Source organism: Lytechinus variegatus, chromosome 1 (assembly GCF_018143015.1).
Source record: "Lytechinus variegatus isolate NC3 chromosome 1, Lvar_3.0, whole genome shotgun sequence".
Taxonomy (NCBI): Eukaryota; Metazoa; Echinodermata; class Echinoidea; order Temnopleuroida; family Toxopneustidae; genus Lytechinus; species Lytechinus variegatus.
This window is the reverse complement of record NC_054740.1, coordinates 74,677,938-74,693,719: the sequence shown is the minus strand read 5'-3', so window position 1 is coordinate 74,693,719 and position 15,782 is coordinate 74,677,938. Positions and strand designations below refer to the sequence as shown.

At 34.7% G+C, this 15,782-nt stretch overlaps 1 protein-coding gene across 1 annotated transcript in view; it reads right to left on the bottom strand.

Annotated features, from left to right (window-relative positions):
• The window catches only part of LOC121422868 (G-protein coupled receptor GRL101-like), a 77,404-nt gene that overhangs the window by 28,705 nt on the left and 32,917 nt on the right, over nt 1–15,782 (bottom strand). The window contains exon 3 of the mRNA XM_041618099.1: nt 10,326–10,478. Coding sequence (XP_041474033.1) covers nt 10,326–10,478 — 153 coding nt within the window. The remainder of the gene's footprint in view (nt 1–10,325; nt 10,479–15,782) is intronic.

The window sequence follows — 15,782 nt, the reverse complement described above, 5'->3', positions numbered from 1 at the left end:
TGCATGATGATTAAACAGGTTGGTAGTTAATCTACTGGAAAAGAAAAATAACATGAGTTTGAAAAAAGTCAATATGTCTTGAAGTTATATTTGCATTTATAAAGGGTGGATAAATAAGGTATAAAGTCACACAAGTGAACAGAGATTATGAATGACACATTCACAAAATGTTTTAATTTTTAGATTTATTTATTAGAGAAAACATGAAGCCAAATTAAAGTACGCTATAGTCTGAAATTTAGTGATGCTTGTCAAGACCGCTTAAGGTATACATGTATATTGTATGTAGCCACATTACAAGTTATGGATATTATATCAGTATGAGAATTGATTATTGTTGAAAACACATCAATATTATACAGAGTGAAAATTAGATTAACTTCCTTGCAGTTGAATCAGAATGTTTTCATATCACTTCCCACTGTGTTTCATATTCCAATGTGAAGCTTGCACTTAATACTAAGTTTGTTTTAAAGCACTTCTTACGATTAAATTGATATTCAAAGCTATGTTGGCAAATGGTAAGATCTATGGAAATACGTACCGTTTGCAGATGTAACACATTTTGAAAAATAAATATATAGAATGAAAACTAAAAGTAAGTTGGGCACAGTATTTGCTACATTCAGTATTTGCCAAGTGTTCTAGATATTTGTTGAGAATTCACCAAGTTAGCATAGGAATTGTTTTATGACATAGTTTTGCTTAGTTTGTTATGACTATTTTGTTATATAGCATGCAATGCTGTGCAATGCTTTTACTATGTTTATTGAAAAATTACACCTGATTAGTGCCTACAGTGTGAAACGTCTTAAAAATGGCGGGGTATGCTCCCAAGTAAAGGAGGAGAAATGTTAGGTATTGAACGAAGACTACAGACAGTAGCTTAATCTTCGCAAAATATAGCAGCATGCGCAGAGAGTGAAACATAGGGGACATTAAAAGCAGACATTAATTAAATATATATGTGCTAAATGGCCACTTATTGTGTTGTCCTGAGAAGAACCCACTATGAAAGAACATAACGTAATCTGAGTTTGTTCTTTATTCAAAAACGTGTAATTTTTTTTACTTTTAAGTCAAAGTTGTCAGCTCGCGCTTATACCGACAGTGATTGGAATGTCCCGGTTTAAGGTCAAAATCTCAAAAATTTCTCAGTTCGCACTTGGCGCTCACATCATGTATTTCGTGAGATCCATATCCTCTCCACAATTTTTCTTCATTTTGGACAGTGCTTCAAAGTTTTCTTTTGGGTCACTATATAGATACATATCAGCTCGCGCTTTGCGCTTGCATTGTGTTTATTAAGATACACAGCTTGTTCAATTTGAGGTGCGGAATCTAAGTTTGTTCTCTATAAAAAACGTGTAAAAATGTTTATTCCTCAAGAAAAATATAACCCCCCTAAAAAATAGCTCACACTTTGTGCTCGCATTATGTTTCCTGAGATACAGAAGTTGTTTAGCAACAGATGCGGAATCTGAGATTTTCCTTCATTTTTATATAAAATGTATACAATTTTTTTAGTTTTCAAGTCAAAATATCAAAATAAAAATCGCTCGCAATTCGCGCTCGAATTATGTTTATTAAGATACACAGCTGTTTTGGTTATGATGCTGATTTTGAGTCTGTTCTCTATACGAAAACGTGCAAAAATGTTTAGTTTCTTAAAGTCAAAATATAAAAAAAAATCAATATCCGCTTAATTAATATCCTCCTTTTTCAAGATTACAAGAAAATACATGGAATGTCCGATATTAAGTCTAACTTCGCGCTTCACGCTCACATTTTTTTGATTGATGAAATATGTTTTCTATTTATGGTCACTGCGAACTGTCTTTAAAAAAAAATCTTTTTACTGGCGAGTATATTAAAATTTTTGGCTCGCGCTCGCATTAAACATTTACCTAGGTACGCATCTAGTTCATGATTACAAAAGCTGCTCAAAAATAATTGACATGGTTGAGCTCGCGCTCCACGCTCGCATGGTACTCTATATATTGTTTGTGAGAATGGAAATTAACTAGGGCTAACCCCTTCCCAACCCAAACAAAAATAAAAATATCAGATCTGCACGGCCGTGACGGGGAAATGGATGAAAATATTTTTTCGCCACCCCCCCCCCATTCAACTGCATTCAACTGTTTTGTGAGAATTAAGCAAAACTGAAATATGTCATAACTTTTTTAATTCACATCCGATTTTGATGAGATTTGCAGCGTTACGTTTATTTGATTTTTCTCTATTGATTCAAATTAACAATTTTCTGTAGTGGACTTGACCTTTAAAGACAAACAGTAAGTGAATTGTTCAAGTATGTTTTTTTCTAAAGGGGCTACCTACGCATTTCATATTCTCACTCACTTTGCTCCCTCGTAAATCCATAAAAAAAGGTGTCAGTATTGTGTCCGAGGCCAAGGCCGACCCACAAGGACAAGACAAACGCCGGAAGGGTCGAGGCCAGACAGCCAGGAAAATACCAGTCATTGACAAATATTCTGATAGTATTTGATGGCAACGGCAACAATGTTCATAGGGACCATAAATACACGTCATTTCTTTGCCAAGTGATGTTCTTTGTTTGGTTATGTATTATATTTCCACACCTCCATAGAAAAATCATCGAGGCTCAAAACACTGGTTTCTCACAACATTCAATTTCTTCATGCAATCTAATTTATCCAGGGCGTATGTAGGATTCTAGATACATTGACAAGGTAAAAAGATTAAACTAAAAATTACAAAGCTTTGCCTTCACTTCCACATTAAAAAATTCGGGCTTCCCCGATGTAAATATAAAAAAGTGAAAGCACTATTTTAGTCGGTATAATTATACATATAAATCTAACATAAAAACCAATATTTGATGCCCAAAATGATTTTGGTGAAATTATCGATTTTTTTTAATCATCGGACACTAACAGACTGTCTTCAGTGGTTGACCAGACACTTCCGATAGTTGCATAACAAAAACTTGACACTCATACTACTCTGATCTCTTAGCAAACCAACATTACATTATCTGACTAATTGGTAGGTAATGTAAAAGATATATGGGGGTGGCCAAAATGACACAAATCTTACTTGCGATGAGTGTCCAATGAGCCAGGTATTTCTGTAGAACAAGGATATCAGTTCACACTCAATTGAATTGGATTGTAGAAAACATAGAAACTTCCTTGTAACGTAAATCCCTATAAATGGTCACTGTGAAACAGAAGCAAACTATTATTTTGTCACACGTTACACATCTTCGTAATTTTACGTTCCTAAGTTGTTGTTGTTGTTGTTATTTGGGGTAAGGTTTTGATATATGCCTTGTCGGTTCCTTTACATATGATTTCTTTGCAATAAATTTAATTCGATGACAATTGAATAAAACTAAGAAATTAAATCTGCACCTATCAAGGGAAAATGTCTTTTCTGTCATATTGTTTACACATACACTCGCCGTATTCGTGAAATGAGAAAGAAATGTTAATAATGGTGTGGAGAACATGATCTAGCAACTGATATAACATACATTTAGTTTAATAAACACATCTCCTTTTCAGAAAAATCAAACAAAACGGCTGAGAAGTACGTGACTAGGGCGCCAGTGGAAGCTCGAATTATAAATTTACATTTTTATAAATATATGTAAGAGTTTTATTCCAAAAAGAGCTAAATCCTCTTTTAGTATTTTTCTGTAAATCAAGGATTTTTCATTCACCACTTTCCCTTTTTCACATTGGTTTTATTTTCGCATATGATTATGTTATCCTCTCAGATTGATAAATCGAACATTTAATATCATTTTTAAAGAATTACAAAAATATATGTATTCTTCTTGGATTTAGCTCCTTTTGGAATAAAACCTTAGTTGAATTTAAACATGTTTAATATTGGAAATTAAACACAGAACACATAAGCATTTATAGAAGAGTATGCATATTTCACAGCGTATCTGATGTTTATCCACCGAAAATTTAAAAAAAAAGAAGACATTTTTCATCTTTACTAAGGACGGTGACTTTTTCGATATTGAAGGAGCTAAATCCAAAACAATATTAACAAAAATAGTAAACTTATTTATTATTATAATTATTATTTTCATCAAATTTGCACAGATGGTGTGATCTTGCTTCTACAACATTTACCTACAAATTTGTAAGCATAACTTTATGTAAAGTAGCAAATTAATCAAGTTTAAATGACCCGGTAGTGGATTTAGCTCCTTTTTTAATTATACTGTTTGAATTTAGCTCGTTTTTGGAATAAACTCATATTTTTTTTAAAAAAGACATACGGTGCATTTGATACCCAAGTCTAAGATATAAATATTTATATCTATATTTAAAAAAAAATCTATTTTGGTCAAAAGTGGATTTTAGTCCCTTTTGGAATCACGCTCTTCATTTAAGAAAAATGCAATAATATAAATTCGTGTGCCAGGTACAGGTAATTCCATACTCGATGATGACAAGCATGTCCGGTGAATTGTGGATATTTACGTTTATTAAAACTGACTTGGGAGACTGGTTATACTCTCCAGATCTCATTTCATAGTGAATTTTTCTCTGAGAAAACGTATCGCCTGAGTCTAACGTTTTGCACTGAACACTATCACTTATAAGATTGCGAAGCTTGAAGTCAGAAATAGATATTGTGAAAATAACGAATCCTACGAACGGCTGTTTTCAACAATTTGAACGCTTATTTCAAAAGTAATATAAAAAAATCACTGATCGTCATCGTGAATACCTTGACTTCTCGATTTTACTTAGATTCAGTATGGAATCAGATATGGGAACAGAAAAAGTGCGAATCATTCCTACTCCAAATGAAAATCAGCTTGCTGAATTAGGGTATACCTATTACCAGATGGTGAATACTCCATTGACTGCTATATCTGTCATTCTCAACGGACTCATTCTCTTCTTCATCCTCTCATCGCCAAGATTAAGAAAACAACATAACATCTTCACTTTCAACATGGCGCTTATAGACCTCACCTCTGCTGTTGTTTCCCTCCTCGATATGTACGACAGTCAACGAAGGGTAGGTCTAAAATTTCAGCGCATAGAATATGTTTCTCGGATATTATTATGAGACTTGCAAGAAATATACATGTAAATTAAATTCTAAATCAAACTTGCCGGAAAGAACATGGTTTCACCCAGCGTGCTCACAGTGTTACACAGTGCACTATGTGAAGATGCGATTCACATAGTTGAAATTTAGTAGCGCGAAGACAATTCCACACTATGGACAACTGCACAGTGTGATTCACTTTTAGTGGACTTTCTAAAAAAGGTGATTCATTCTCTTAAATGCGTAAATTTAGCAGTATAAACATGATAAAGGTCATGTCTAACTCTTTTTCCACATTGTAAATACTGCTAGGGAAGCTCAACTCTCCTAAATCAAGCGTAAGCCCTTTTCTTAAACACACATTTGTAGTTAATTTGCGTTGAATGGCAACTCAAATTTCTTGCACCGCCTAATTACGCATGATTTCGGCTAAAAGTTTCTAGCAAGGCCTCTAAGTGCAGGATCATATTTTCTTGCTCGATGACGCTACCTGGTGTCGATTGAGGTAAGACTACAGGTCAAAAAGTGAATTGAGAAAACCTTTTAGCATGAGGAGACACGATGGCTCAGTCGGTAGACATGGTAGAGCGGGGGTTTCGTTTCCGGTTACCCGGGGTTCGATTTACAAATGGTGTATTGTTTTTTCATAAATCATTTAAATTATCATTACCAGGTCCCTTGGAGAGAACCTTATGGTTTCGGTTCCCTGCTTGCTTGCTTGCTTATAGGCTGTTATGTTTTCTTAGCAGTCGGGTAAAACAACACTACGACTCTGCGAGACAGACCAATAGTGTGATCTGGACGATAGGTGTTTTATTAACATGAGTTGTAAGAAATATATTGATTATGAATGTGGTCCTATTATATATAAATGGAAAGGTAATGATGTGGGGATTATCAGTGGGTCATTCAAAAATAACGAAAATAATACAAAAGGTGAAAATTGCCGATTAAAAAACGCTAAAATGCCTCTCCGAAATATGCCTCGCATCGGTCTCTGAATTGACTCGAATTTGATGACGTCACTGTCTGTACGAAAGGCGTGTTTGGCTCTCCCACGTGAAGCTCCACTGGCATGCAAAACCTGTTGCGTGGGTACGTTTTTTCCACACTGTCACTGAATACTTCGATCACGAAATGAAAGAAAACCCATAATTTTATCTAGATTTAGATTTTCAAATTGATGATTTTGAAGATGAAGAGAATGATGATGAAGTGAACAAGAAAGTGACGTAGTTGGAGGTAGATTGGGGGAATTACGCCGATGATGATGAGTAGGACAATTCAGCTTGCAACACGATCACATGCCCATTCGCTACCAACTCATGCAGCTGCTACAACCAGGCCTGGCTACAACTGCTAGCTACACCGCGCGGGCCAAATTGAATTCATGAAAATGAATAACCACATCCAGACAGAGTCTCTTACCTCTTTCAAAATTTACTACGAAGAAGGAAAATAATGATATAACTGTACTAACAAACAAGTTAATATAATCCGAACCTGAAGGCAAATTAACTCAACGAATAGCAGCAGACGATATGCACCGACCATAACTTCATGTAGCTGGGATTGATTGTCACTCGTTCTGTTAGATGTAATTTTTATCTCATCAATTTGACAAAATTACGAAACTCGGGGAATTATTTATCTATCTAAAAATATAATTACATCTCGTATCATTTTTAAATTACGATAAAACATTTTTTGATGGAAAACGTTGAGGTAAATTAAAATTAGATGTAAAAGATCATCCCCAACATGCGTAGCTTGTATGTCATTGCAAACAAACCATCTCAAACACATGTACCGGTATTCCTTCTTTGATCGACTTGGCTGAGAGAGTAGATCTATGCACGTGTTGCACAGCTCTCAATCAGCAAGGCGAGCAAGGAAGGAATACCGGTACATGTGTTTAAGATGGTTTGTTTGCAATGACACACAAGCTACGCATGTTGGAGATGATCTTTTACACTAATTTTAATTTACCCCCAACGTTTTCATTCAAGTAAGTTTTTATCGTAATTTGAAAAATAATACAAAATATTACTATATTTTTATATAGATAAATAATTCCCCATGTTTCGTAATTTTGTCAAATTAATGAGATTTGACAAAATGAGAATCTAGCTTGAACGAGTGACAATCTATCCCAGCCACATGAAGTATATCGTCGGTGCATATCGTCTGCTGCTATTCGTTGAGTTGATTTGCCTTCAGGTTCGGATTATATTCACTTGTTTGTTAGTACAGTTATATCATTATTTTCCTTCTTCATATCAAATTTTGAAAGAGGTAAGAGACTCTGTCTGGATGTGGTTATTCATTTTCATGAATTCAATTTGGCCCGCACGGTGTAGCTAGCAGTTGTAGCCAGGCCTGGTTGTAGCAGCTGCATGAGTTGGTAGCGAATGGGCATGTGATCGTGTTGCAAGCTGAATTGTCCGACTCATCATCATCGGCGTAATTCCTCCAACTACGTCACTTCGTTGTACACATCGCAACAGGTTTTGCATGCAAGTGGAGCTTCACGTGGGAGAGCCAATCACACCTCTCGTACAGACAGTGACGTCATAAAAAAATCCCCAATTTCGCGGACGTAATTCTGCGTGTTTGAATCATTCAGAGAGAGAACTTAAACTATCAATTATCTGAGTTTCATCGGTCTCCATGATAAATGATGTACATCATCGTGTTCTCCCTTTTTTCTCCTTTAATTTGATATATGTTTCTCCATTTGTACTATTTTCAATATATTTCTACTTTAAACATTCAAGCTCCATGGATTTTATACATACCGCTAAGCTTTCAAAGGTCAAAATCATTATTTCCTAGAGGTCCAAACGTTGTAAATAATTGATTAAAATAGGTACATGGATTTTTTTGCATTTGTTTCAATTTCATATGCAGCCTCTATACAACGCTGCATGGAATTCGTGTACAGCTGTCTCGACACTCAATTTTCTTCTTGTGGCTATCTATCGCTTCGTTACCGTTCTAGTTGATCCGTTTGGAGTCAAGAATCTAGTCACCACACCGCGATGTATCGTTGCCTGCGTACTGGCCTGGGTGACCGGCTTTTTCCCGCTTTACGTCGAGCTGATCCTCTCAAAAAATCGGATAGGAGTGCCACTATCTCTTTGTATCCTCATATTGTTCATACTTACAGGACTCTCTTATACACTTCTTTACACCAGTGTGACGCGGACAGGGGCAGGTGTAAATGATCTCCGCCTAAAGGAAAATCGCCGGTTGCTGAAAACATTTGCCGCTATTTATGTCACATCGTTCTCTCTTTGGATGCCGCTATGTGTCTATGGATTATCGAATAAATTGAATACAACATGGTATAGAATCGGAAATTTATCATATAATACCAATTTGATTGCCAACCCAGTTATTTATTGGGTGAGATCAAATGAATTTAAGGCCACCGTGAAAACTTGCGTTGGGTACCATCATAGAAGTCAGGTACAGGCAGTAAATGTCACTGATGCGGTGTAGACAATGACAACCTATCTGCAGTAGCAGTGTACGTCAGAACGCATGGTTGCGTTAAGGACTTCGCCCACCTTTCGATTCATCTGTGATCCGATTTAGGAATAAAATGTAGCTAAATGATGCGACTTTTTAATCGTGAGGACGTCACAACGTCAAAATAATCGGATATTACGATCGACTGCGATTTCAAAGCACTTTAGACTTTACTCCAAAAAAATGCATGCAATTTTTACCAAAAGTTTGATATGATTATTCTAACAGATAACTTGAACCTGAAAAAGAAAATCACATTCATACATTTCCAGGTTTGTTCCAAACTGGGCGTTGTGGCGTGCGCCTGTAATCCAAGCTGTGGGGGAAATTACAAATTGATGCAGAGGGTCGAGGTTCGAGCCCTGGTCACGTCTTTCGGATGGTGACGTTAAAGGTCGGTCCCAGACGTAAATAATCATATCTGATTGATACACGTCTGACAAAACTGAAATACACACACACACACCAAACACTGATCGTATTGAATCTGTGAGGTGTGAGGTTGCCATGGTTGCGTTAAGCGGGATCCTAGACGTTATTGGGTGTCCAGTAATAGTTTTATTCAATGGCAATTTCAACATTGATAATGATTGTTTTTTTGGATTGCTTGGTTTAGTTTGTAAACTGAAAATTATTAACCTATTACATTCGTTCTTTAATACAACCGGTAGCTGGTTTTACGAGCATACACATCGTGTTCAGTGACATGTGTATAAGTATGTTATGGTAACACCACATTGAAATAAAATTTCAAGTCATAAAACTCAGTAATTAAAAAAGTTGTACAACAGGCATAGAAATCGTCATACTCGTCGCCTCATACTTAATATGTTTATTACCGATGTCAAATGTTAGACCTAGAGTCAATGTACTTCTAGTTTTGCTTTAACTATCACGCATAAGATACAGATTATTTACACTGAATTTTAAATTCAATAATAAAATCTATACCGGTAATTATGCTATTTTTTCTCTGAGGGCTCGCATGCCTCCGGGTAACATCGAATGTTAATTCTCTGAGCCAATGAGTATATCTTTCTGCCCTCATTTTCTTCCTGTCCTTTTAACTTATTTATAATCATTTGTTCAGATTTTATTTTTGTATTTACATTTACGATTGTGTATTTTCTATGGCCGAATGAATAATAATGCAGTGATGATGATAAAGTGGTCGTTGTATTTAATCTATTTTATGACGCAGGCATCACTAGTACTCTTTCATTCATATAACATTGTATGTTATGTGAAAAACATGTAAAAAGCGTATACATGTAAAGGAATGTATGTACAATAGTTATGTGACATACTTTGATTCGTTGTTTTTTGTTGATATTATGAAATAAAAGTTCTTTTTTATTCTCTTGAATAAAAAGGAAGAAAAAAAAGAAATAGTAATGATAATTCTAATAATAATATTAATGCCAACAAAAATAATAACAAAACTACTGTCGAATAAAATTTATCTATATTTTGGAGAAAAGAATTTAATAGACTATTACATGTAAAAAAGCAATGTGGGTTATCTAAATAGATCTTTAAAATAAAATCTTTAAGTGGAAACAAGACACAATCAAGTGAATAATATATCAGAACTTACCAATGACAGATTTACGGTGATTTCGGTGATTATCCTAATAATCCGTATTTACTGTCAAATAGTGTAATTCATCGTTAGGGGTGATCTCACTATACTCATAACAAAAACATTATATTCTTACCGCAAAATGCAACTTCCTCGTCCTGACCGAGTTCGCAATCGAATATACCATTACATGTCAAGTTTCTTGGTATGCAGACTCCAGGCTCACACTCGAATTCCCTCTCAACGTCGCACTGGCGAATATTGACCCCGACAACATTGCTGACAAGAACTAATCAAGAAAAAATACACACATAAAGGAAAATGTGAACATAATTCTAGTAAGGAGCAATTTGAACTAACTGGTTGCATTTTAAGCATGCTTATGGAAATGCACATTCCTTCTATTGTTCCATTAATGCTTGTGATTCAGGGTCTTTGCACACGTGAATCTTGAATCCTCATTGTATTGATGATTGCAATTCGTCTTTAGAATCATCTGACATTTCACACGCTCACTCGAAAACTGTGATAAGAATTCGAATTTCCGAGCAAAGGCGGTATGTGTCCTTGGTGAAAAAGCACTGCTTCGATACGATGAGTGCATGACAAATGTATTATCAAGGGAAGTGCTTGAAATGACACGTTAGCTCCTCCCCAAAAATATATTTTCGAGGTCAAGCCTTTCACACGTAAAATTCGTACCGTAATTTGAGTGAATCTTTACTGGAATTCACCCCCGAGTAGAGCTTGAATTTGTACAGTAATTGTGATTAGCGTTCGTGTTTCTAGTTTGGTTTTACACGTGCTAAAATTCGTCATTATTTTTATTTTTTACTGGAATCATTCAAATTACGATTTTTTTACCGTGTGATTCGGCGGTCAGTTACACATAAAAAGTTTATTTCCCGTAACCCGACCGACGCTAATGTTAAATGGGAAAGAAACATTTGGAACAAGTAGGCTTGTGTCGAAACAGAAAAATCAAAGAATAAGAACAAAGAAAGTTTGAGAAAAATCTGACAAATAATGAAAAAGTTATGAGCATTTGAAGATTGCAATCACTAATGCTATGGAGATCCTCCAATTGGCAATGCGACAAGGATGTGTGATGTCACATGTGAACAACTGTCCCTTTTATGGACTATAAAAACCCTAAAATGTATCTTTTTGCTTTTTCTTATGGTGATACAAACTCTATATCCATGATGTATTCTTTAAAAATCTGTATTACATGCCCTCCTATTGAAAGAATATATGCTATACTGATAGATTTGAAAAAAGGAGGCAGATTAAATGAAATATATACTAAAGTAATGGGGAGAGTTGTTCACAAGTGACATCACAAATCTTTGTCGCATTGCCAATATGAGGATCTCCATAGCATTAGTGATCGCAATATTCAAATGCTCATAACTTTCTCATTATTTGTCAGATTTTTCTCAAACTTTTGTTGATCTGTTTCTTTGATTTTTCTGTTTTCACACAAGCTGTCATGTTCCAAACGTTTCAGTCTCCTTTAATACATTGTTTTTTTTTTCTTACAAATAAACTTAGTAAAATTGGTAAATAGTGCAGTAAAAAAAATCGTCCATATTGTAAGAAGCAGGAAACCCTTGTGGCTGGAAGAAACACAGTCTGCATATTTAACTAATATAGGATCTATGTTGTATGAAATTATCCAAACTTTAGAATAATATGGAAGAAAATAATACTTATTACCTTCCCTATTTTTTCTCCGTTACGGAAAATAAACATTTTTATTCATCATCTGAAAATCTGGGACTGACATGAGACTGAATATGCCTAATGATCGAGCACTTCAATGTGCTGCATCAGCTAATACGCCATCTACGTTGAAAGTCCGACGAAGCTTGCATCCTGGCAAGTGAGAGCTTACTAAATACTACTGTAAAACGTTTTTTTTACTACTATTATTATTAAAGATCAAAATCGTGTAAGTATTCTACTACATCTTAGTTGGTTTTCCTAATATTCGTACGCCTACATTTCAAATCCCAATAATGGAAATAAAATACATGTAAGTTGGTATGCTTTGTACCTCGTGAAAACGAGTCTCGCTCTTTATTTTGTTTCCATCAGTTGTGGCTATTAAAAACATCCATTTTAATTACTGATTTCGATTGGCTTCTGAACAATGAAACCATCAAGATGGCATGATAGAACTTTTTAATGCAAGAAAGAAAACATAAACAAATACATGTATGTACAAAACAAAACTCTAAGAATGAACAGAAGAATTATAATTGGGTGAAATAAGGCCCATAAACCCTGATCACCCTCACCCTTTATATTCTATTGCCGTTGAAGTTGGATTTAAAAAAGATGCCGGTATGTAACAATTTCATTTATATGTCTGTTCGTTTTGCTGTATCGGCAATTTCCGCGCCCACCCTTCCTTCTGAATAATTATGTAGTTGTGTGCGCTTGTGAAGGAGAGAGTGACAGCGTGTGAGTGATGGAGATGGTGAATGTGCAGGTGAGGGTATGAGTGAGTGTCCATGTGGAAGGTAAGGTTGACATGACTGTGTAAGGGTGAATGTGAGTATAAAATATGATTATAATAGATTAAATTCCTTCTGGTATGATATGATCTGTTTTTTTATATGGATGCATCGATATTTATTTTCAAATGAAATCTAATTACAAATAAAGATCATGGAAACAAGTGTGTGAAGGTGCTCGCGTAAGGTAGAGTGAAGGTGAGTGAGTGGATTTGTGTATAGGCGAGAGTGGCGTTCGTGGGTTCCGGTGGGTGAGGGTAAGGTGAGGGTGTGTGTGGGAAGGTACGTGTGTGAAAGTAAGGGTGGACTACTACACCCACAAATGTAATAACGTCCACAAATGCAATAACACTTTAATGTAATAATGTCAACGACAAATGTGATAATGCACCTTATCCACAAATTTAATAATGACTTTACCCACACATGTAATAAATTTGAAGGGATATTTTCTAAACTAAAACCCTGTAATAATGCATTCAGTCAACAATACAAAACATAAACAAAGAGCCAATAATCTTATTAATGTTGAATGGCATGGAAATATAGCACAGTCTTTCAGCCAGACCCAGTTCCCCTTTTTTTTCAAAATAACGCAAAAAGCTCAAAATATTTACAGGAGAATTAAGCTTTTGGAACGAGATAGCTGGTGTGAAAACAAAAAAAAATCAAAGAAACAGAAATGAAAGTTTGAGAAAAATCAGATAAATAATGAGAAAGTTATGAGCATTTGAATATTGTGATCACTAATGCTATGGAGATCCTCCTATTGGCAATGCGACAAAGATGTGTGATGTCACAACTCTCCAAGTACTTTTGTATATATTTCATTTAAACTGCCTCTTTTATCACATCTATTAGTAGATCATGACTATGTAATACAGATTTCTAAAGAATACATCATGGATGAAGAGTTTGTATCACTATAAGAAAAAACAAAAAGAGAAATTTGGGGGTATTTTATAGTCGATCAAAGGGAAAGTTGTTCACATGTGACATCACACATCCTTGTTGCATTGCCAATAGGAGGACCTCCATAGCATTATAGACTGCATATTTAAATGCTCCTACTTATTATTTGTCAGATTTTTCTCAAACTTTCTTTCTTCTATTTTTTTTCAAGCCAACTTGTTCCAAAGGGAAGACTATGCTTTATTTCTATGTTATTCAACACCAATACGATTGTGGGGTCTTTTTTATTATCATATAGTTTAATGATTTGCTATTTTAAAATAACTGGGTCTGGAGGAAAGATTATGCCATATTTTCATGCTATTAAACATCAAGTAGATTGTGGGTCTTTAAATGTATTTTGTCTGATTTTATTGTTTTGTTTTTTATGATTTGCTATTTTGAAAAAATGGATCTGGAGGAAAATTTGCACCATATTACCCCTACCACCCCGTCCCCCCCAAAAAAAATGAATAAAAAGAATAAAAAGAAAAAAAGAAAAGAAAAAAAAAAAACAAGGAATAGAGGAAAAAGAAGAAAAGAAAAAAGATGCAGAAAAGAAACAGAGAAAAGAGAGAAGAAAAATAAGAAAAAAGAACGAGATAAGAAGAAAAAACGAAAGGATAAGAAAAAAAGAAAGGAAAACAGAAAAGAGGTAGACAAAGAAGAAAAAAAGAAAGATTTACAGAAAATAAAACAAAAGGAAAAAAATGGAAAAATGAGAAGGAAAAAGGGAAAGTAAAATAGAAAATGAAAAAAAAGATGAAGGGAAAGAAACCTTTTTCATCCTCTAAAAAAGACTCTAAATTGAAATGTGACAAAAAATAGTCATTTTTTTACAGGTTTCCAACAAACAACAAGGCAGAATAAGAAGAAGGCTATTTAGCGTTGATAAGATTGGGGAGGCGGTCTTTGTTGTTGGTGTTGTTTGTTTTTGTGATTTTTTTAAATAACTGGGTCTAGAGAAAAGATTACGCTATATTTCAATGTTATTTAACATTAATAAGATCATGGGGTCTTTATTATTATTATCATAATTATCATTATTATTTTTATCATTTGCTATTTGAAATATCAGGGCCTGAAAGAAAGACTACGCTTTATTTCTATTTTATTCAACATTCGGAAGATTTAATTGTGAGGGCTTTGCTTTGAAGATAAATATAAATATTTCATAAAACCGGTCTGAAGAAAAGACCTTGACTTTGCGCTATATGAATGCATTACTATAGGGTTTAAGGGGTTTGGTTTAAAACAGATTCGCCGAAAATCCCTTCAAAGTTATTACATTTGTGGGTTAAGTCAATATTGCATATTTTGTGGTGATCAAAAATTATTCTATTTGTGGGTAAAGTGCATTTTTACATTTGTGTGGGAAACTATCACATTTGCGGATAAAGTGTTATTTAACACATTTGTGGGTAAAGTGTTATTACATATGTAGGCGTTATTACATTTGTGGGCGTTTATTACATTGGTGGGAGTAACATGGACGTGCATGTGTTAGTTACATCCTAGAGTTGCCATGCTATTGAATTAAAAAGAAGAAGATCGGTAAAGAATGAAAAAAGAACAATAATTTATTTAACAGATGGTCAAAGACGGGAAACAACCACACCTTTCTAGCATATGAGTGGTAGTCAAACTGTTAAATGGTAAAGTTGTCAGGCTAAAAGTTTATAATGACTATAAAAGTTGCCTTTCTTTGATTTCCAATGATATATTCCACTAAAAAAAATAAAAGGAGGCACGACAAGCTTTGTCGAGGGCGCTATTATAACCCACTGTATTGTCGTCATCGATTTGAGACGCAACTGATTTGTGTTTGCAAGGAATCACATCCCTCCTTCGATCGAAGATGATCATGAAATACGAATCCTTCGTAGCCAGAGGGCGCGATTCTCTTTAGAAAAACGCGTCAAATGAAATCAAATGACACAATGACTTTCAGAATCTTCAGTGTAACAAGACGGAAAGTGGGTCGAATACGGATATTAGTGCGATTGTTTGAATTCGATATGAAATTTCATCGCGAGAAAAAATGTGAATAAAGCAGGTAAGTAGGAGTTACTTGCACAATCATTTGTAACCTTTTTATCGCTGAAACTCCTTAAAATGAG